The 20,562-nt window shown below is 62.6% G+C and overlaps 1 protein-coding gene and 1 long non-coding RNA gene across 9 annotated transcripts in view; one reads left to right on the top strand and one right to left on the bottom strand.

Moving 5' to 3' along the window:
• The window catches only part of LOC127488328 (uncharacterized), a 66,501-nt gene extending 62,683 nt beyond the window's left edge, over positions 1-3,818 (top strand). The window contains exon 3 of the long non-coding RNA XR_007916002.3: positions 3,411-3,818. This is a non-coding gene — a long non-coding RNA (uncharacterized LOC127488328). The remainder of the gene's footprint in view (positions 1-3,410) is intronic.
• ADORA2A (adenosine A2a receptor) lies at positions 674-19,837 on the bottom strand. 8 transcript variants are annotated; one of them, XM_089323631.1, is made up of 4 exons: positions 19,668-19,837; positions 17,540-17,715; positions 8,458-9,057; positions 674-2,400 (listed from the first exon to the last, which is right to left on the bottom strand). In XM_089323631.1, the coding sequence occupies exons 3-4, from the start codon at positions 8,778-8,780 to the stop codon at positions 1,494-1,496; spliced, it is 1,230 nt and encodes a 409-aa protein (XP_089179757.1). In that variant the 5' UTR covers positions 8,781-9,057; positions 17,540-17,715; positions 19,668-19,837; the 3' UTR covers positions 674-1,493. The 8 variants fall into 8 exon arrangements, with proteins under 8 accessions (XP_089179757.1, XP_051693032.1, XP_089179756.1 ...); XM_051837072.3 differs by having other exon boundaries at positions 17,540-17,704; XM_089323630.1 differs by lacking the exon at positions 17,540-17,715.
• Positions 19,838-20,562: the final 725 nt, after the last annotated feature.

Here is a 20,562-nt window from a genome sequence, read left to right as displayed (position 1 = left end):
CTTAATCTGAGTTTATTCATCATTTTTAACTCGGGGCTGTGTGAGGATTACCTAGGTTCTGGCACTCCTTTCCCAAGGCCCATCCTGAGAGACCACCTGGCCCGCCCCTGCTCTCAGACCCCTTCCCAGGGCAAGCAGAGGTGGGTTGCCAACTGGCCCTGCACTTCAGACTCCTCCCCTTCCTCCCCTTCAGGCAGGGTGCCCCAGAGACCAGCCTCGCAGGAAGAAACCACAAGAAAAAGCCGTTCCCTGCAGGTTTCTGAGAGGAATGACTTAGAAGGCAGTTTAGCCCCAGCCTAGATCTGTTTGCAGATACCTCTGTGGCCTGGCAGCTGGGGTGGGGCGAGCGGCTTGGCGCTGAGAAGATAACCGAGCAAGATGTCCGCTCCAGATGCCAAAGGTAGCGGGCTGGGGAGTGGCTCCCACACCAACTCTGGTCGGGAGCTGCAGCGGGTTTCCCTCCTCCTCATCCCCTGGAGACGCCTCCCACGGGCATGTGGATTCCGGCACAGGCAGGCAGCCTGTCCCCTCCGAGGATGGGAGCCCAGGCAGGCAGTGTCCTGACTACACACACACACACATGCTCTCACACGGAGTTCACACACACATACACCCCTGTGCACCAGGCCTGGCTATGGAGCAGGGAAAGGACTCACACACCATCCTCATTGGACAAGCTTAAAACACAATGTGGCTCATTTTTATTTTATCTGACAAAAACAACATTCCCTTTAGAGGAAAGGCAGTCAGCCAGGGCCACTAGCTGGACAGCTCCGAGTGACCCAGGCACATGCCCTTAGCTTGCCAGTCCCAGCCTCTCCCCTAGGGCCTGAGCCGCGTTCCTGCTACAACTCCCTGTCCTCCGGCCCAGCTCTGTCACCCCAAGAGGTGGCCCTGGGACTGAGAAGTGTGTGGCAGCTCAGGGTAGCCGGGGGTGGGGGGAGCTGCCTGAGGTTCCCTGTTCCAGGATAGCAGCAGGACCAGCAGACCCAGCAGCGGGGGAGAGGATGGTAATAAAATAAAAGGGATTTCCTCACACTTACATTTTCTCTTGGAAAAAAAAAAAATAGGCAAATGCCACATCCAGGCCAGCAGCTCTGACACCCTAGCAAAGTCCGGGGAGAGTAGGGGGTGTGTGTTGGGGAAGGGGAGCTGCTGGAGCCACTCCCCAGTTTCAGGACCAGGGCAGGGTGCTCTGCGGACACCTGTGGCTTCCAGATGCTTGGTGGGAGGGGCTGGCTGGGCCCTGCCCAGCCAAGGTGCTGCTGGTGCTTTGGCCCTGGCCTGGCTCGGGGGCCCCCCAGCACAAGACGCCTGCTTCCTCAGAACCGGCACCCTCCCTGCTGGTCTCATGCTGCTCCAGCCCGGGGCGCCCTCCTCAGTCCAGGGGGGAGCCGGCCAGCCACAGGGTCTCTTGGCTCACCCATGCTTCTCTTTCCCCGTGTGACTGGTCCAGCCAAGCAGGAAGATCGAGATCCCCTTCCTGGGGACACTCAGGACACTCCCGCGCCATCCTGGGCCAGGGGCTCCTCGAGGCCGGGGGACTCCGGGCACATGCTCTTACGCTCCTGGCCGAGGAGCTCCACGTCTGGGAGGCTCACGTCCCTGTGGGAAGCTCGGGCGCCTCCTGTGCTCCCCAGCCCCAGGGCATAGCCGTTGGGCCGACGTTGAGGATGGGGAGCGCTGCCATTGGCCCACAGCCCCGGCGGGTGGCCGTTCAGTCGAAGACTGACGTGCTCCCCGTCACTGCCGTGAGCAGCCAGGGCCCGTGCACTGGTGCCGCCCGCCTTGAAGGGGTCCTGCCGCCGCAGGACGTGGCTGCGGATGATCTTGCGGAAGGTCTGGCGGAACTCACGGATCCGGTAGGCGTAGATGAAGGGGTTCACGACAGAGTTGCTGTGGGAGAGGACAATGGCCAGGTACATGAGCCAGAGAGGGGCGTGGCTGCACTCGGGGCAGAAGAGGGTGAAGCAGTTGATGATGTGCAGGGGCAGCCAGCAGAGGGCAAAGAGCCCCACGATGATGGCCAGCGACTTGGCGGCGTGCACCTCCTTCTGCAGCGTGGACCGGGTGCGCTCCCCCGGCAGGGGCTGGCTCTCCATCTGCTTCAGCTGGCGCCGGGCAGCCAGGAAGATGCGCAGGTAGATGCCCAGCATGAGCAGCAGGGGCAGCAGCACGCAGGCGAAGAAGTTGTAGTACACCATGTAGTTCATGGGGACCACGTCCTCAAAGAGGCAGGCCACCTGGCCCGCCCCGCAGCCCTGCGAGTGGTTTCGGCCCTCCCTCGGCTGGCCGCAGTTGTTCCAGCCCAGCATGGGCGTCAGGCCGATGGCAAATGACAGCACCCAGCAGATGGCAATGATGCCCTTGGCCCGTGTGCCAGTCACCAAGCCATTGTACCTGGGGAGAGGATACCAGCATCAGAGGTCTGAGAAACCAGGATAGGCACGGCCAGAGTGGCCCCCCAGTGCCCTATGTACTGGCTGTGAGGCCTTAGAGTTTCTGCTTCAGTCTGATTGCTGGGAGGCAGGGGGCGTCCTGGAGATGGACGCCACTGTGCAAATGGTCAGGTGACTGTTAGTCTTAGCAGTGGTCCTAAGACTTAGTCTGTGATGAGGGAATTAATGAGTTTGAGGGGGAAGAGAGGAAATCTCGCCTCCCTGTTGGTTAATCTGGCTGATGCTACAACAGGCCTCCCCTCAGAGAGTGCGAGTTGGACTGGGGGCAAAACCAGCCAGATCAGAGCTTTGTGCTCCAGGCTATTTCTTCCCACCCAACTTGGGGGTCTCCAGGAGTCCCCAAGGAGAGACTGCACAGGGGGATATGGGAGGGATGGAGGCCTCCAACCCAGCCCAGCCCTCTGCAGAGAAATGGGATGATTGTGTCTTAGTAACTAGGTGGCAGCCTCGACACCAATCCAGAAGGGCAAGGGATCTTCCCGCGTGCACTCAGGGCCCTTGAGACCAGGTAAGGCAAGGCCGCCGATCCCCAGGCTCCAGCGTGGAGCGGGACTCGATCTGCCAGCCAGGAGCAGACCTCAGCCCCAGAGAAGCAGCAGAGAGAATGATGTCTCCCTGGCTTAGGAACACGGTCCCGACCAGCCTTTTTGCCAGCTGGTGGAAGCAGGTTCCACTCTTCACATCCAGAGAGGCTCTCCTGCTTCCTCTGCGACAGGGACTACAGTAGGCGCCAAGGATCACACACAGTTTACTGAACTCCAGAATGTGACACATCTACAGAAATGACGCAGCCCATGGGCGGCAAACACATGAGCCAGGCTGACAGGCGCTTTCCCTGTCTTAGCCGCTATGCAGAGTGTGCGCCCAGGGCTGCCAGGCCTCAGAGGGGCTGGGAAGCTGATTTTCCAGGTAAAGTCTCCCAGGGTTTAAAGTTCTGGTGGTTTTTTACAGATGGGGATACTAAGACCCAAGGAGAGGAATGGAGTTGATGTGGACATTCCGTGGAACCCAGAGGCAACTCAGGCCATGGTGAGTTTGTCAATTCTGAATCCAGTCACTACGCAGGCAGGGGCCAGGTCACCTGCAGCAGGGCCTCAGGAGGAGGAGGGGCCCGGGCTTACTTGTCTGTGCCAAGCCCTGTCCTGTCTCCCGTGTGATGCTGCAGGCGTCCACCCCTCCATCTAATACCCCGCCATAGCAGTGCCCTGAGCCAGGCACTATTCCGGGCACTCTACAAAGAGTTCCTCACGTCGTTCCTCAGTGAATGGGACTGCAGTAATTCTGACACTTTCCTAAGAGAATGTTCTTCCCTGGGTTGCAGCCCTGGTGCATTTCTGTAAACAGCAACATTCTCTCACTTTGGCTCGCTAAGCCTCCTTTGTGAAAATGGAACAGAGAACCCCAGACTGGGGAGCACTGCCCCAAAGAATCAGGCGTGGAGACTGCAGGGAGGCGGGCTGTGGCAAGAGCTCCCCAGCGGAGCTGTGGGTGGGAGAAGTGGGCTGCCGCAGGTGGGCTGGCTTCCTGGTGCTTGAGGCGATCCGCTGAGGCGCCCGGTCACGGGGATGGTGTGGAGCTCCTGGCCCCGGGCCGGCTGCCCTGGTGGACTTTCAGCTCCGCTGCAGCAGCCAGAGTGGTGCGGCTGCCGCAGGAGAGTGCAGCTTCATTGGTACTTAGCGAACTGGTGAGCCGGGATGGGTTCTAGGAACACAATGTGGAAGCCCCTGGGTCATCCAGTTGCTGACTTCTGCAGAGAAGGGAGCCCATGACGGGGAGCCTTATACTACAAGGAAAGCCCCTTGTGGGGACAGGAACAAAACATCCCTGAAAAGCACTGGTCCAGGAGCGCAGGGGACGTCCCTGATGGGAGTCCTAACCCGGCCTTCCACCAGGGAGCACGGGGACAGCTGTCACTGCCTGCCTTCTCAGTGTTTCAGCACACACACACATGTATTAAAAATATCAAACAGATCAATTCTGATTTTCAAAAGAAACCTCCTGAGGCTGAGAGCTCTAGATCCGGGGGCCCAGGGAGCTGGGCAGCCCAAGGCCTGGGCTGTGTGTCACACAGTTTCACCCTGGCCTCCTGGACGCCCGAGGTAGGCCATTCGAGCACTGCATCTGGTTCCATGGAGCTGAGAGGTGTCACAGCACACAGGTGCCAGAGCCCCTGCGAGCCCCATACCTGCACCGGCAGGTCACAGGTCACAGGCCCTGGACCACCCTTCCTAAAAAAATTCCTCTGATATTGGGAACTCACCCTATGGTCCAAGAATGAGAGTAATTCAAAAAAGTCATGGAAATTGAACTAAAAGATGTTTATTTTGGTGTAAAACATTTTGAAATCCATGCATATAATGCATTATCAAAAAATTTGTGGAAAATTCATATTATGAAAAAACTATGCATGGATTTAAATGATTTTTTGCATCAAAATATATATATATATATTTTTTTTTTGACAGGCAGATTTAGACAGAGAGAGAGAGAGAGAGAGAAAGAAAGAAAGGTCTTCCTTTCCATTGGTTCATCCCCCCAAATGGCCGCCATGGCTGGCGCACTGCGCTGATCCGAAGCCAGGAGCCAGGTGCTTCCTCCTGGTCTCCCATGTGGGTGCAGGGCCCAAGCACTTGGGCCATCCTCCACTGCCTTCCCAGGCCACAGCAGAGAGCTGGACTGGAAGAGGAGCAATAGGGACAGAATCCAGCGCCCCAACCGGGACTAGAACCTGGGGTGCCGGTGCTGCAGGCGGAAGATTAGCCAAGTGAGCTGCGGTGCCAGCCCATCAAAGTATATTTTCAAAAAAATATTTAAAAGGCAGAACAAAAGAGAAAGAGAGGCAGGGGAGAGAGAGATATAAGTCTTCCATTCACTGGTTCACTTCCCAAAAGTCTACAACAGCCAAGGCTGGGCCTGGCTGAAGCCAGAAGCTGGAAAGTCCTTCTGAGTCTCCCACTTGGCACAGGGGCCCAAGCACTATGGCTTTCCAGGCCATAGCAGGGAGCTGGATTAGAAGTGGAGATGCTGGGACTCAAACCAGCACTCTGATATGGGATGCCAAGGTCACAAGCCAAGTGGCAGCTTAACCTTCAACACCAGCCCCTAAAATTATCTTTTAAATTCATTTTCCCAGGGCTGGTGCTGTGGCATAGTGGGTAAAGCCGCCGCCTGCAGTGCCGGCATCCCATCTGGGCTCTGGTTTGAGTCCCAGCTGCTCCACTTCCAATCCAGCTCTCTGCTATGGCCTAGAAAAGCAGTGGAAGATGGCCCAAGTGCTTGGGCCCCTGCACCCACGTGGGAGACCCAGCAGAAGCTCTTGGCTTCGGAGTGGCACAGCTCTGGCTGTTGCAGCCATCTGGGGAGTGACCCAATGGATGGAAGACCTTGCCTCTACAACTCTGCCTTTCAAATAAGTATTTTTTTTAATTCATTTTCCCACAACCTTTTAAAAGTACCCTTTTATACCCATGATGCTAGGTAGGATTTTGTTTCTCTGAGGAGAGGCTGCAGCTTTTGTAAGTCTTCCAGAAGAGTTGGTGACCCACAAGGAAAACCTAACTCCTCACACCCTCCCTGGCTGCCCAGTCCATCTGTCACCTGGCAGCCCAGCCACCTCTCCTTGGCTCAGTGCCCACAGGCTCACTCTGCCTCAGGGCCGCTGCCCCTAACCACATGCCACCAACATCCTGCCCAGCCCACCCCTCCAAAGTCAGCGCAGGTCACCACAAAGGACCTCCGTCCTTGGCACCAGCGGAGACCAGTGTGAGAGACAGGAGGCCATGGTACAAAAGTCCCCGGTAGAAGTCTGTGTCACTAGCCCTGGGATTCCCAGCCTCAGCTCAGGCCTGGCTCCCTCCGGGAAGCCCTGCCCCAGCCCAACAGGTCCCCTGCACATGGGAGAGCAGACGGATTGTTCTAAAGTTGAATCCCCAAAATACCGGTGGGTAGTGCAGGCCTGGGGCTAGGCCTCTAAGGCATCTCTCAGGGTGGGCCTTTCCCAGTGGAGCAGAGGACAGAGGCCGGGCTCCGAGCCATGAGGGAGTCAGCCAGCCAGAGCCTCCGAGTTCTTCCACATCTCCGCTCATCCTCAGGAGCCCCCACATGGCCACCTCTGGGTGCCCAGAAAAGGGAGGGGACCTGAGGGCCAGGAATCCATCCACACAGGGAGACAGGAGGGTCATCACGTTGCCCAGCCACAGTGCCGCGCTGTGAGGATGAAGACACTGCTCGCACACCCTTCAGCCTCCGACCACTCTGCCGGTGGGGACGAGAACGGTCATCAGCCCAGCAGAGGCCTCGCCGAGCACGGCTCGGATGGCCCGAGGCCGGCTCTGGAGGTCACGGGATTCAGACGTGCAGATCGGGTGGGGGAGGGTGGGGAGGGTGTGTGTGTGTGAGGGGTCAGGCCCAGGGCTCCAAGCCTCCAGTGGCTTAAGAAAGAACTGAATCCCCACTCTGCTGCCCTCCTCAGGGGTCCTCACACCAGTTCTGTGAGCTCTCTAGATGAGGAGGTGGGCCTTGAGGGGACAGCTAACCCTCCGTGGCCACAGAGCGCATCCCATTCTGCATCAAGGATTCGTTCTCTCAACTCAGAAAACAAGGAAAGGGAGAGATTGCCCTCCCTCCCTCCCCTGCCTTAAAAAAAAAAAAAAAAAAAGCTGAGGTCCATCAACTTAGGACAGCAGCCCAATCTCAGCCTAGCACGGTGCTGCCTTTGAATCAGAGAAGAAACAGCCAGGCCCCTGCTTCCTCGGTGTTGCCACGAGTACATGGGCCCAGCCAGGCCCGAGGTGGCCTCCAGGCATCTACTCTGGCCAGCCCGGGACTCACAGATAGACCCCCTTCCTAGGCCTTGGCATTCAGAGCTGGCACTGGACCCTGTTCTGCCAGGGAGCAAGGGATGGGGGCAGAGGGGGCCAAGGTTGTCCCTAGACACAGTCTTGGGAGACAGACAGCTGTCTCGGCCCCTGCTCATTACTGAGGGCTCCAGGCCCTCCCGAGATGCAGAGCATCTGACAGGGCAGCCGGCTGTGGATGTCTCCTTCCCCGTGAGACCCTGGTGACAGGCATGGGTACCTGGAACAACCTCTGGGAGACTGGGGCCACCCAAGGCTGTTCCCCCAAAGACTGAAGACACAGTGGGTATCAGGCCACATTCCTTCCCAGACCTTGCCTCGGCTCCGCTACCAACTTCTGTGGCCCTGACAAAGCTGCTGTGGCTCTCTGAACTTCATTTTTCCACCCAGAAGGGGCCCCTTGTGTCTGACACTCAGTTTCCACTGCTCCTCGAGCCTGGTCCTCCTCCCTGCCGAGGCGCCCACAGCCCCTCCGATGGGGCCCCCTCCATTGGCGAGCACTCCCACTATCTGGTCGATTTCCCCTCTCAGGGTCTGCAGCTGCCCGGGGCCCCCAGGTCCCCAGGGGAGCGGCACACGTTCTAGCTTCCCCTCCAAGGAAGCTCAGCTTCCAGGAAAGTCTTCATTTACACAACCACCGTGAAACCCCTCCCACAGCCAGTCCCTGAGCCTGCAGCCTGCGTCCTGGGTGACCTGGGGAACACGAGAATCTTCATGTAGGTCCCAGTGACTCATTGTGGCGTCCAGCCAAGTCACTTCCCCTCTCGGGGTCACTTTCCTAATGCGCCCTTCTGAGGCTGACCGAGGCGCTGGGGGCAGGCCTCTAGCTCTGGAGCCTGTGGTTCCACCCACTCCAGCATCACGCAGGGAGTTTTGCTAGTGCATGAATGATGCCCAGATGTCCCCATGGGTCACACACAGGTCACCAGGCCCTGTCTGCTTCCCTCACATGATGCCTAGGCCCAGGCCACCCTCTGCAAATGTGGGTGGCCTCAGCCGCGCAGCCTAGAGCTCAGGAGGACCAGGGTGCACTGTGCCCAAGGAGCTGTTCAGCCCTGGGCAGCTCCAGATGGAGCTTGGGCTCATCCCGGCCCCACGCAGCCTGCACGTGAGTGTACACCCCGGCCCAGGCCCCAGCTCACCGCAGCGGGATGCGGATGGCGATGTAGCGGTCAATGGCGATGGCCAGCAGGCTGAAGATGGAGCTCTGAGTGAGGACCAGGACGAAGCAGGCGATGAAGAGGCAGCCGTGGCAGGCGGCGCAGAACCCGGTGCTGATGGTGATGGCGAAGGGGATGGCAAGCACGCCCACGGCAATGTCGGCTGCCGCCAGCGACACCACAAAGTAGTTGGTGACGTTCTGCAGGTTGCTGTTGAGCCACACAGCCCAGCACACCAGCACGTTGCCCAACACAGCCAGCACGGCGATGGCCAGCTCCACCGTGATGTACACCCAGGAGCCCATGGTAGGCGCGGCCGCGGACAGGCAGGCTCAGCGGGGACGCGGGCCGGGCCAGCTCACGGTCCATAGCTGCAGCCCAGCTGTCTGCCCACCCAGCTCCTGGCCAGCCCAGCCCAGGTGCAGGGGCCCAGGCCCCCGAGCCCCTTCCTCACAGGAGAGTCAAGAGCATCGCTGTCGGGGCGGCTCTCCCGGATGCCGGCCAGTCTCCCCAGACCAGGCCCTCGGCAGGGGCGCCGGCAGCAGCGTCATAGCCAGCTCAGCTTCAGCGTTCCCAAGGCACCTGCAGAGGGAGAGCCCTGATGAGCAGCAGCCCCAGCCGCTCACCGCCACCCCAGGACCTTGAAGAAGCACCTGCTTCTGGACCCACCCCACCCGCAGGCCTGGTGTCCGGCCAAGGACGACCCCGTGCCCTGCCCAGTCTGCCGTGGTCGCAGCCAGGAGGCAGGAGAGTTCTGGCCCCTACTGCAGAGGACAGCGGCCCAGAAAGGTCACTCCCCACCCTGCTGAGACCTTGCCAGACCCCTCTCAGGGAGGGCACGGGGGGACCGCAAGCAGAGCCTTGTCTGGGCGCTGCCACGACCCTCTCACCCCTCAGCGAGACCCTTGGTCATCGCCCCTTCCACCCAGGACCAAGGGCCAGTGCCAGGCTCTTGGTTTTTCTAGGGGAAACAGATCTCAGTTTAGTCGCTCCAGTTGGCTCCCCCCGCTCAGCTTCCCAAAGCTCCTGGGGCAGCCCAGCCAGCCTCCAGGATCCCCGAATTCACCATCTGCCCCACAGTGCCGACTCCCTCCCTCCAGGAAAAGCCCCTCACCTCTCGGGACCTCCCACTCTCAGCCACCTTCTCTTGCCAGGCCAGCCTCTCGGCCAGCCTTGGCCCGCTCCGTCCCCAGGAAGCCCTCCCAGGAAGGAAGTGCCCACCAGAGGGACCCTGGGGCTCTGACCTGGAGAGCCCCGGGGAGCCACCAGCCCGTCTCCACTGCAGCAGCAGAGCAACCACAAACCTGAACCCGCTGCCTCCGGGTGTCCCCGCCTCTGGGCGGGGCAGGTGCTGGAGCTGCCTGCCTCCTTGGAGGAAGCTGCTCCCTCCACCTCCTCCCACGCCTCTTCCCCACCTGCTCCCCTGCCTGGCTGACAGGGAGTGACTGACGGGTCTGGTCCCCAGCAGAAAGCAGGTGCTCAGAGCTGGGGGACCTCGGACAAGAGCGCTCCTTCCTTTCTGGCCCTCAGTTACCCACTGGTACCGTGAGGAGGTTGGACCCAGAGGACCCCTGGGGGCCATCCTGCCTTTCACCCATGAGCCTATGAGAAGGAAATAACAGGTGTGAAAGGACTCCCCCAGCGCCAAGAGGTCTTAAAAACACGAGGCGTTAGTGGTACCCCTCAAAACCAGCAAGCTCGGTCTCCCCGGCAGGCCTGAACCCAGCCCCGATTCCCAGGGCTCCCCTCAAGCCTGGCCATCGCCTCCCTGAGGACACGGGGCCGAGACGGCCTTGCAGCGGCCCCAGGTGAGTGTAGCAGGACTGGTGACCTCGGGAGGTCACTCCTAGTTCCTGGTCTCCTTGAAGGGGCCAGGCTGCCCCTACCCGCTCCCCCAGGAAGTGACAGGAGGGCTGAAATAGATGGACCCCAAGTTTCCTTCTAACTGTAAAGCTGTTAGTGGCTTAAGCAAGGGCTGCAGCCACACCTGAGGAGTCTCTCCACTAGGAAGCTCGCAATGGGGCACCTGACAGAAGGCCAGGGCCTGGCAGAGAGAGGCCTGAGTCCCACTAAGTCCATTAAGGGAGCAGCGACGGAGACACTTGTTAGCCAGTTGCTCCCAAAGCACATCGCAGACAAGGCCATACCAAGGCTCTTAGGGCCATCCTCAGACACGCATGGGGTCCCTACAGCCCAGAACAGCATCACCCGGGGCCCACCCAGCTGCCGGCAAGGCCCAGGTCTACCAGGTGCTGCCAGAGCTGGTGCTGGCCCCAGTCTGCCTCCCACCCAGGTGCCTCAGGGTGGGCTCCCAGGCCCAGCACCAACAGCAGGAACAGGCAGCCACTGTCCAGCCAGGACCACCCAGGCCCAGTGAGCCCTGGAGGAGCCATCTCTCCCACCTCTAGTGCCCTCTGGGAGTCTGCACTGGAGGCTATCACAGCCTCCTGCCGGCCCAGGCCCGTGCAGTATAGTCGGGACGGGGTCAGTATCCAGTGTGACACTGTCCAGGACCGTCCTCTGATGCCCTGCTAGGGGCTGACAAGGTGGAACGCTTCTGCCGGAGGGGCGGGCAGGGAAGGGCAGTGCTCCCCCGCCCTAGAGCTCCGCGGATGGGGCCCACACCACCAGCACCTGTGCCCAGGGCTGGACTGACACATGTCATCTAGGACGCCCAGTGTGGAATGGGCCTTCAAGGGCCTGACCCAGACCACTGTTCAGCAAAGCTCTCCCAGCAGCCACAGGTGCCTGTGTATCCCCAGTTCTTAGGGTCTCCCCTAAGCACCTTCCGCTGAGCAACACTGGAACCAGCATCCTCCCCATGCACATGAAGCCGTCTCCTTGCCGGCTGGCAGTCTTGGTGGCACTGACCCTCCTGCCCATGGTCAGTGCCAGGGCCTGTCTGCCCAACCAGTCCACTCCCCAGCCCTGAGCCATGCAGATGACAGAGAGAGGGGCCAGGAGGCGGCAGGTGCTCAACTGCAGGCTGGCCAGTGGCTCTTGCCTGGGTTGCCCTGGCCTCAGCCAGGTGTCCATGTTCGCACTTTGGCCAATTTCAAGCTACTGATGTGTCACCAACAAGAACTGGGGCCTTACACAGTCCGCTGGCTACCGCAGAGCTGCCAAGCCCCGTGCTCACCGAGAGGCTACCTGCCTGGATGCCAGGACCCTGTATCAGCCTGTGCCCCACTCTGAGCCTAGGAAGCTAAGGTACAGAGCATGACCATCAGGAAGCCCAGGACAAGGGGAGTCATGCTGGATGCAGCAGCAGGACGACTTCCTGAGGCCGCCTGGCTCCTCCGGCTTCCCTCCCTCCCAAAGCCTCCCAGAGCCACAGGAAGGAGTGGCCGGGGAGGGGGCCAGGGCGGGGCCACGGCCTGGCAATTTCCTATTCTTCGTTGTTGCCGCTATCTAATTAATCCTTGAGTCATCTGTTGCTAGCCAGGAGGGGAAATTAAATATTAATAATGTGATATTTCTCCATGACTGTCCCTTGTTGGGACGGGGCAGAGGGCGTGCACTGTCCTACAAAAACCAGAGACATGCTGCGAAGGTGCGCAAGGCTCTTGGAAAGAGCCGCCCCACAGGGTTCTCCGCAGTCCAGACTCCAAACCGCCGCGCCCGCCTGCTGGCCGCTTTAATTAAAACTCCACTTAAAGCCCGCACATCTCCTGGCCCACTCCTGGCTCCCTGAACACATGCCCTGGCACCAGCACCTCCCAGAGCCTGCTGGACGGAGGGGTCTGTGTTCAGGCCTCAGGATCCTCCGGTGACAAGTTTGCCAAGCACCGACTCTGCGGGGACCACCCCAACTGCTGGTCCACAGGGAGCTCCATGCCACCTGCTCCTGTGCTCAGCCCAGCCTGGCCCCGTGCCCACGATGTGGGGAGGGGGGGTCTCAAGGAAGAAAGAGCCCAGGAAACCCCCGAGGAGCAGGTGCTCCCCAGCCCTCAGCTCCCAGGCCAGATGAGCTGCAAACCACAACAACGCACAGGAGGAAAGTTAAGGCTATGATGAGCGATGAGCAGGAGATCACAAATACAAATACAAAAGAAGAGGAGGTGACGGGAATCTAGTAACACTTCCCGGGGAGGAGCTTCTGGGGCAGGCAGGTGGCACAGCGGTGAAGACGCTGCCCGGGGGACCGGTGTCATGGCGGCCTAGGCTGGGCCTCCGCTTGCGAGGGCAGCGTCTCGTTTCACAGTGCCGCTGGTGTGAGCCCCGGGCTGCTCTGCTTCTGATTCGGCTCCCTGATGATACACCTGGGAAAGCAGCGCAAGAGGGCTCAAGTATCTAAGTCCCTGCCACCCGTGGGGGACCAGGATGGAGCTCCTGGCTGCGGCCTGGTACAGTCCCGGCTGTCGCAGCCATTTGGGGAGTGATCCAGGAAATCTCTTTCCTCCTCCGTCTCTATCACAACATAAAGCAAATGTCGCACACACACGCAGCTTGGGAGGCCCATCTCTCACAGCAGAGTCCCTGCTTCTGAGGACTGGCTCCACTTCTGATACTGCTGCTTGCTTTTGCACGCCCTGGGCAGCAGGTGATGGCTCAGGGCCGTGGGCCTCTGCCACCCACACAGGAGACAGACTGAATCCCGGCTCAGCTTCACCCTGGCCTGGCTCCAGCTATCGCAGGCATTTGGGGAGTAAACCAACGGGATGGAAAAGCCAATCTCTTGTCTCTGCCTCCCAAACAAGAAGTAAAAACACAATTTTTAAAGACAAAGAACTTCAAAGATAAAGGAATAACATCCAAAAGCAAGAATGAGAACTTAGGCATCAACTAGCAGAAACAAAACAAGCACAGGAGAATCTGGACAAGGAGTAACTAAAATCCCGAAGTGAAAAGTGGATTGGCATAAAGGCCACAGCAGATGTGACAGGCCTCGGGCAGGTAGAGAAAGACAGCCAGGGATCGGAGACGGCACTGAGGGGCTCTCACAGGGCCTCACCAGGAGGGTCAGAGAGGGGGGCCAAGGGACAAGAGGCAGACCGAGAGCACCCACCTCTGCCTAGTGGAGTTCAGCAGGACGGCTGAGGGGCGACAAGCAAAGACGGACAGGTGGGCCCCTGCCCCCACCCCACAAGCCTCTGCTGACTCCGCCACGAGCCCAGGGTGCCAGGACCCCCCCCCCCAGACCCTCCCAAGGGTGTCAGAGCGCATCAGGTGCCTCCTGGCACTGCTGGGCATTGAGCAACCATCAGAGTTTGCCCCGCGGTGCCCGTCACCTCTCACCTGCAGCCGCGAGGCTGCTGCTGTCAGCTCCTCGGGCAGGATGTGGGCAGGAACGGGGTGCAGAGGCAGCACCCTGCAGCTGGTGGGCAAGGCGCTGGGCCAGCAGGTGAAGCGGCCTCCACCTCCAGGGCCACAGCTCCTACCTCAGTCCCTCAGCTCCCTGGGGGCCCAGAAAGGCCTCTCCCATCCCCACGTGTCCAGGCCACGTTCCAGAAAGGCCATAGCCCCCAAATTCCCTGCCAAATGTGGCCACTCACCGCCCCCAACAGGCACCTTCACCCGCCAACCCCCTCCGAGAGGCCCCAGCTCACACAGAGGGGCCGGGTGCCCGCCCAGTGGGGGAGCAGCTGAGATGGGGACCACCCTGCTCTATCACACATTCCTCGAGATATGGGCTTGAGGCCCTGCCCATGCCTGCGCTGCTCACATGCACAGCCCACGAGACAGCGTCACGTGGAAGGCTCAGCACCTGCATCTCCCACGGGTGGCAGGTGCTGGGAGCTGTGACACCTGTGGGGTTGTACCCTGAGCACGTAGACCCTGGTGGGAGGCTGGCCGCTCGAGGGGGCATGGCTAGGAACCCCGAGGAGGGCAGCGACGTGGACCCAGTGCTGGGGCCCCTGGGAGACAGTGAATATGGCCAAAGTCCCCCAGCGCCCTGCCATTGCTCCTCCACCCACTGAGTGGCTCTCCTCCCCCTGAGGCTCAGGGCCTGCAGAGACCACTCAGAGACATGAGACACCCAGTGGCACCCTCGCCTCTCCTTGTCGGGCTCAGGCTTCTCCCTAGTGACAGTCCCCAGCACAGCGACAGCACCCACACAGGGGGAGCCACAGCACCTGCCCCTGCCCCGCAACTTCTGAAACGGGCCAGGCCTGGGGCCAGCGCTGTGGTTAAGCTGCTGCCTGTGACACAGCCATCCCATATGGAACACAGGTTCCAGACCTGGCTGCTTCACCTCCGATCCCTGCTAAGGTGCCTGGGAAAGCAGCGGAGGATGGCCCAGTGCCTGGGCCTCTGCACCCACAAAGGAACCCTAGAAGTAGCTCCGGGTTCCTGGCTTCAGCCTGGCCCAGCTCCGGCCATTGCAGCCACCTGGGGAGTAAACCAGCGATGGGCGATCTCTCTCAACTCTGCCTCAAATAAAATCTTAAAAAGAGGCTGGTCTTATGGAAGGGACGTGAGCCCAGAAGCAATCCTGGAGGCTTCTCGTAAGAAGGGGACATTTGGTCCAGACTTGGGGGACCAGGAGGGAAAGGGAGAGAAGTGGACGGAAGTTTTAGCAAAGAAATCAGCCCGTGCAGAGAGGACTGCGGTGGCCCTGGGAATGAGCAAGTCCCGCCCTCCCTGGGGTGAAGAACAGCAGAACCCCCCACCCAGCAGAACTCAGGACTTCCAGGCTGTCTGCCTGTCTCCCACTAAACCCTCCTGCCACCCGGAGCCCCAGGCTCTGCCCAGGAGGGGCGCAGTCTTGGGGACTCCCCTCTGCACCCCAGCTCCACCCCATCCCTTGAGCACTGCAGCCCCCTGCTCCCTGCAACCTCCTGACCACTCACCACCTCCCACTAAGTCCCTCAGGGCAACCCCTCCCTTCCGTGGACCGGGCGCCTCCATTTCATCACCTCAGCACCTGAGCGTGCAGCCGGCTGTCCCTGGCATCCCTACCATGCATCCTCCCCACTCTGCTCTCATCACCATCGGACAACAGGCCTCACGGCTCATCTGGCATTGGGGGGCTGAGGTCACTGCCCCGAGCCGACACACAAGCCCTGAACTTAGCAGGCCGTGCCGCCCCGGGACACATGCTTGCGCCCACACCGCTTCCAGGGCTCACCTTCCGCTGCATCCCCCCGCCCTCCCTCCCGGCTTCAGCTCAGTCCAGGACCTGATGTCTCAGCCCCCACATCAGGGGGATCGCCATGCCCGCAGCAGCGAACGGCGTGGGGCAGCCCTCACGGGAGTCCAGGGGACCAGACCAGAAGCCAGCTTGCGGCACGGAAATCTGGCCCGTCAGGTTGCCCTGGAGGCCGACCACTGCCTGCTCAGTTCTGGCCCAAAGCCTGTCTCCTGCCAGATGTGTGTGGGCTGTCCCCGGCCACCTCCAGGCAGCGAGCAGAGGCTGGCCTGGGCCAGCACCCGGCCAGCTCGGAGGGGCTGGGACTGGCCCGGGGGACCTTAGAGGCTCTGGGAGGCCAGAGCTGACGCCATAGCAGGGGTCACACGTGTGAGAAGCCCCTACCCCGGACCTGCAGGGACTTCAGATGGGGGCTCAACCCCCAGCCCCACTGGTCGCAGAGGCAGCTCTGTGCTCCCAGGGGCTCTCCACCACAGTCCTCAGGCTGGGGACACCCAGGAGCAGCCCTGGCCGGGCACGGGACACTGGCGGAGGGTGCACGACCCGGGGATCCAGGAAAGCCAGCCAGCGCCAAGGCAGGCCTGAGCCCCAGGCCAAGGGGGCTACGGGATTCAGTGGAACGGGACTGGCCTCAGCCTCCTCCAAGGGCCAGAACACCTGCTCCTCCAGGGGCCCAGCTCTCTCCCCGCGCGGTTCTGGGCAAACGGGAGACGGGTCCTCCAGCTATTCCCGCCGCGGAGCGCTCGGTCACCCCCTTCTTCCCATGGCGCAGTCGGAGAAACTCAAGTCTGAACGCCCGGAACGCAGCCGGGCCCGCCGCCCCTCCTGGGCCGAGCTGCGCCAAATCCCTCGAGAGCCGGCACCATTCCCGCCATTCCTACCTCACTCGGGGCAGCCGATGGACGGCCAGGACCGGTCCTCAGCGCACGCCCGCCCCCGCCCGTCCTCCCGGGTCCCCTAAGGCTGGTTCCCGCCACCACTGCCTCCCACCACCCCCAGGGCAAACATGCCCGCTTGGCCCACGGTCCAGCCCCGCCGCGCCGCGCCTGGGGCGCTCGGGATGCCTCGGCCACAGCACCAGCCCGGCCACCTGTAGACCGGGGCCGCGCCCGGAAGGTGCAGCGGAGCGAGCGCATTGGAGCCGGCCGGCCCGACGGCCGCTCCCCGCGGTGCAGACGCCGGCCCCGCGCCCTCCTCGCACTCGCGCGCCCCTTCCCTCTCAGCCCAGCGCCGCGCACCTTCCGGGCCCATCCGGGGCGCTCAGACGGTCCGCACTCCGGCCCCGACCGCGCCGGGGCGGCTCCTGTGCCGGGGCTGCCCGGGGCGGGCTCGGACCCCGCACCCGGGCACTCGCTCTGGGGGCCACAGAGAGCGTCTGCGCGGCGGGGCGCCCCGAGCCGTCCCGCCCTCTTGGCCAGCAGCCTCCGACGGGCCCGCGCCGTCCGGGACCCCCGGGGCCCCGGCCCCGCTCCCCACGCTGACCTGCGGCTCTCGCGCCGGCTCCCGCTGTCTCGGCGGCCGCTGGGGCTCCGGCTCCGGCCGCGCCGCTCACGGGCGCCCCCTGCAGGCGGCTTCGAGACCCGCGCTGCGTCTGCCCCGCCCCGCCCCGCCGCGCGGGGCCACCGCGGCCAGTGCGGGACCCGAGGCGATGCCCAGGCAGGGTGAGGCCACCAGGGGCCGGGGCCGCGCCAGAGCCCCGCAGCGTGGCTCTCCCGGGCTCGCATCTGTCCCGGGCCGCCTCCCTCAAGGGCCCACCCCCTTCCCTTCCTCTGGCCTCCTCCCCGGCCCCACCCCCGCACTCCCTCTCCCCCGAGAGACCCCAGGGCCGCCTCTGCCGCTCTGGTCATCCGCCGTCGCCAGTCAGTACTGGGCCGGGCCGGTGGCCCCGTGTCACCCCTTCCCCAGTGCCCAGGGGCCCGCTCCTCATCTCTCCATGGCTCCCCAGTTAGACGTGAAGTCCAGCGCCCTTACCGCGGTCGGTGGTCGAGGTCCCGCCGGGTCCCGGGTCTGTAGCCCCGGTCCTGAGCATTGCCCCGGCTGGTGGTGCTGTCAGCTCCAAGTGCGCCTCCCGGGCAGCCGGCCCCAACTTCCAGGGCCCCCTGTGCCTCTCCCCGCGTGCCCCGCGTCGTCACAGCCCTGGTGGCGTCCTGACATCAAGTGGGAGTCCCCTGGGCACCGCGCACTACCCGGGGATCTCAAACCCTTGGTCTGGGAATTCCCCCCTCTGCTTCCCACCCAAGTTCTGGAAGCTTCTAACTGGGAACAGTCTGGCCTATAACCTCAGGAGCCGCTGCAGGGGCCCTGCCTCCCGCCTGTGCATCTGAATGGATGCGGACCAAGTTGGGGGGGGGGGGTGGCCAAGGCTGGCGCAACCCTCACCTTCTAAAACCTGCTGAGGCGGCGCAGGAGGCCCAGGGTGGAGGGGTCGCTCAGTGCCCTGGGACGGGTGGGGGCCGCTGCTGTCTCCCCAAGGCAGGGTGGGGAGTGGGCAGGGAGGGGCCCAGGCGGTGACCCTGACTTCTGGGGACTCTGCCTCACCTGGCAGCCTCCCTGGTTCAATCCTGGGGCCAAAACCAGTTGGGAGGATGGCGCCCCCATTTTTCTGAATGCACACTTTCCCGAAGGCCCCTCTCCTGCCCTGCCACCTCCTGGGCTGAGCCAGGGTCAGACCGCGGCCCGGGAGCTGCCGGCTGGGGACCCTCGCCCAGGCCTTGGCCCCCACCTTGCTGTCAGACTCCTGCGGCAGGGACAGCCCCTCCTGCCCACCTGGGCTCCAGTCCTCGCTCCACACGCAAGGGACAGTGTCTCCACAGTGGCCCTGCGGGGCTGTGGGGGTCCCTCCTGGGGTCTCTCATCCTCAGCTCCCTGGATTCCCTGAGCATACCCTTCCTGCCAGGACACCCCCTTCCCCATGGTGGCCTGGCCACAAGCACGGTGACAGCGCCTCCCCCAGGTTCTCAGGGTCACAGCACCAAAGCCCCCACAGCTCGTTCCTCAGGGTCCCAGGGAGCAGGGAGCAGGGTCGACAGGCTGACCCGGCTAGCTGCAGCCCCAGCTCCGCCAGCCCTGGCGAGGGGAGGGGATGCAGGGGGTCCTGCCAGCCCAGGTCGCCAGGGGAGCCGGTGCCTGTGGTTGGGTGACTGGGAGTGGCCACACATGGCCTGCCCGTGGCTTCTCCAAGCCCCCCATCCTTCCCCAGCCATGGCACCACGAGCCTTAGGCGCTGCAGACCCCAGCCATGAGAACTCTCCTCAGGTGGGCCAGGGAAGGCCCGTGGGCAGGTGCCTCGGTCTAGGGCTGCCCTCCAGGCCAAAGAGGCAGAGGCACCGGCCTGCCCCGAATGTGGTCACTGCCCCCCATAGAATGGGGATGCCCCGTTGGGCCCCGACTTCCAGCTCCACACCCTGGTCCCCCCCAGCCCTGGCAGCCTTTGAAGGCTGTGGGCGGCCGCCCTTCCTTCCGTCCAGGCCCAGACTCTGCGGCCGGACCTCGAGGGCCTCTCCGCCGACAGATTCCGCCCCCGGCCCTTTGTTCCTGCCCAGGATGCACCTGGGCGGCCTCTGGCCTCCTTTGTTTGCTCTGGGGCCAGCTGAGCTGCTTCAGGGAGAAGATGGCCAGGCCCGGCCCCAGCACCCAGGAGCCCCGGAAACACCGGACTGTTCTCCTGGGAGCGGGGGAGGCCTCCCAGGGCTCCCACGGTGACTAAGGGAGGCCCCACAAAGGCTGAGGCCAGGAGGCGGGCCCCAAGACCCCTGCAGTGCAGGGCGGGCCCCGGGCCCCCACCCCCCGCCTCCCACTCTTCACCCCTGTCTGCCGCTCAGGTTGAAAACAGATGGCACCACACTTCGGAGCTGACTGGGGCACAGGACAGTGGTCGGGAAGGGGTCCCTCAGGGCAGGTGGGGCTTGTCCTGGTTCTGGGGTGGGGTGGGGCAGTGACAGGCTTTGCAGCCCCCAGCCCTGAGCCCTACCAGGCCTCCCTACATCACCATCACAGCGGGCTGGCAGGAAGGATGAGACCCCTTCTTGAGGTCACCATTTCGAAGAGGTGGAACAGCCCCCCAACACGTCCGAAGTGCTAACTGGGAGCTCTCACTCACTCGCAGGGTGTGGCGCCTTCTCCAGTCTCACTCACTCTCAGGCGGCCCTCTCGGAACTGGCCGTCCAGGGCCTGCTCCGGGCCAGGTGAGACTCAGGTGGTCCATCACCTTGGCCCCGCCCACTGCATGAAGAGGCGCCAGGCGCAGCCCACTGCAGTCCTCATCCAGCCCGGAGTCTTGGGTGCTGAGACTCCATCCCTGCCCACCGAGGGGCTGCAGGCGTCTGTCCCTGGGAGCCACCCCATCAAGGCTGTGGATGGAGGGGCGTAGGGGTCCTTTCTGGATCTCTCCACTCTCCTGGGAACTTGGGGTTTCCTCCTCCCTTGTGTCAAATCTACCCCTCAAAGTACTTCTGGGTGGAAACGCTGCCTCCCCACAGGTGCTGCCCCGGGGCAGGCGGAGCAAGCTGGGAGCAGGGCGGCTGAGGGGCCAGGTGCTCCAGGAGGCGGAGCTTAGCATGGTGGTGGTGGTGGGGGCTGGATCCAACTAGGGCCTGGCCCTGAGGGCACAGCTGGCGTGGGGGGCGCCCCAGAGGATACCCCTGAGGCGGCAGTCTTCAGACGGGCCCTGCAGAGGTCAGGCTCCCCAAGCTGGGTGCCTGGTGTGTGGCGGGCGGTGCCCCTCCCCCCTGCAGCACACGTGCAAGGGGACAAGTCAGCGTTGTCTGGGCTGTGCTCGGAATTATCCTGGTTTTTTTTTTTTTGGAGGGGATCCTTTATAATTTTATGCACTCTTAATTACTCCCCAAGATACCTTTCTGAAAAACATAACCCAACCCCCGGGCTGTTCTGGTGGGGGCTACACAGGGGCCCCACTCCTGGGGCAGCGCTGATGGTTTCCGGGGCCTCAGAATCAGCGGGCACAGGGTGGCCACGGCACTACCACCACCACCCCA

This window comes from Oryctolagus cuniculus, chromosome 21 (genome assembly GCF_051225735.1).
Source record: "Oryctolagus cuniculus isolate XC-2025 breed Fujian yellow rabbit chromosome 21, ASM5122573v1, whole genome shotgun sequence".
In the NCBI taxonomy this organism is placed as follows: domain Eukaryota; kingdom Metazoa; phylum Chordata; class Mammalia; order Lagomorpha; family Leporidae; genus Oryctolagus; species Oryctolagus cuniculus.
This window is presented reverse-complemented; position numbering and strand designations above follow the sequence as displayed.

Coding starts and splice junctions, on each gene's coding strand:
- ADORA2A (XM_089323631.1), bottom strand. CDS start 8,780: ATGGGCTCCTGGGTGTACATCACGGTGGAGCTGGCCATCGCCGTGCTG. Junction 2,401..8,457: donor GCCATCCGCATCCCGCTGCG/GTGAGCTGGGGC, acceptor TCCTCTCCCCAG/GTACAATGGCTTGGTGACTG.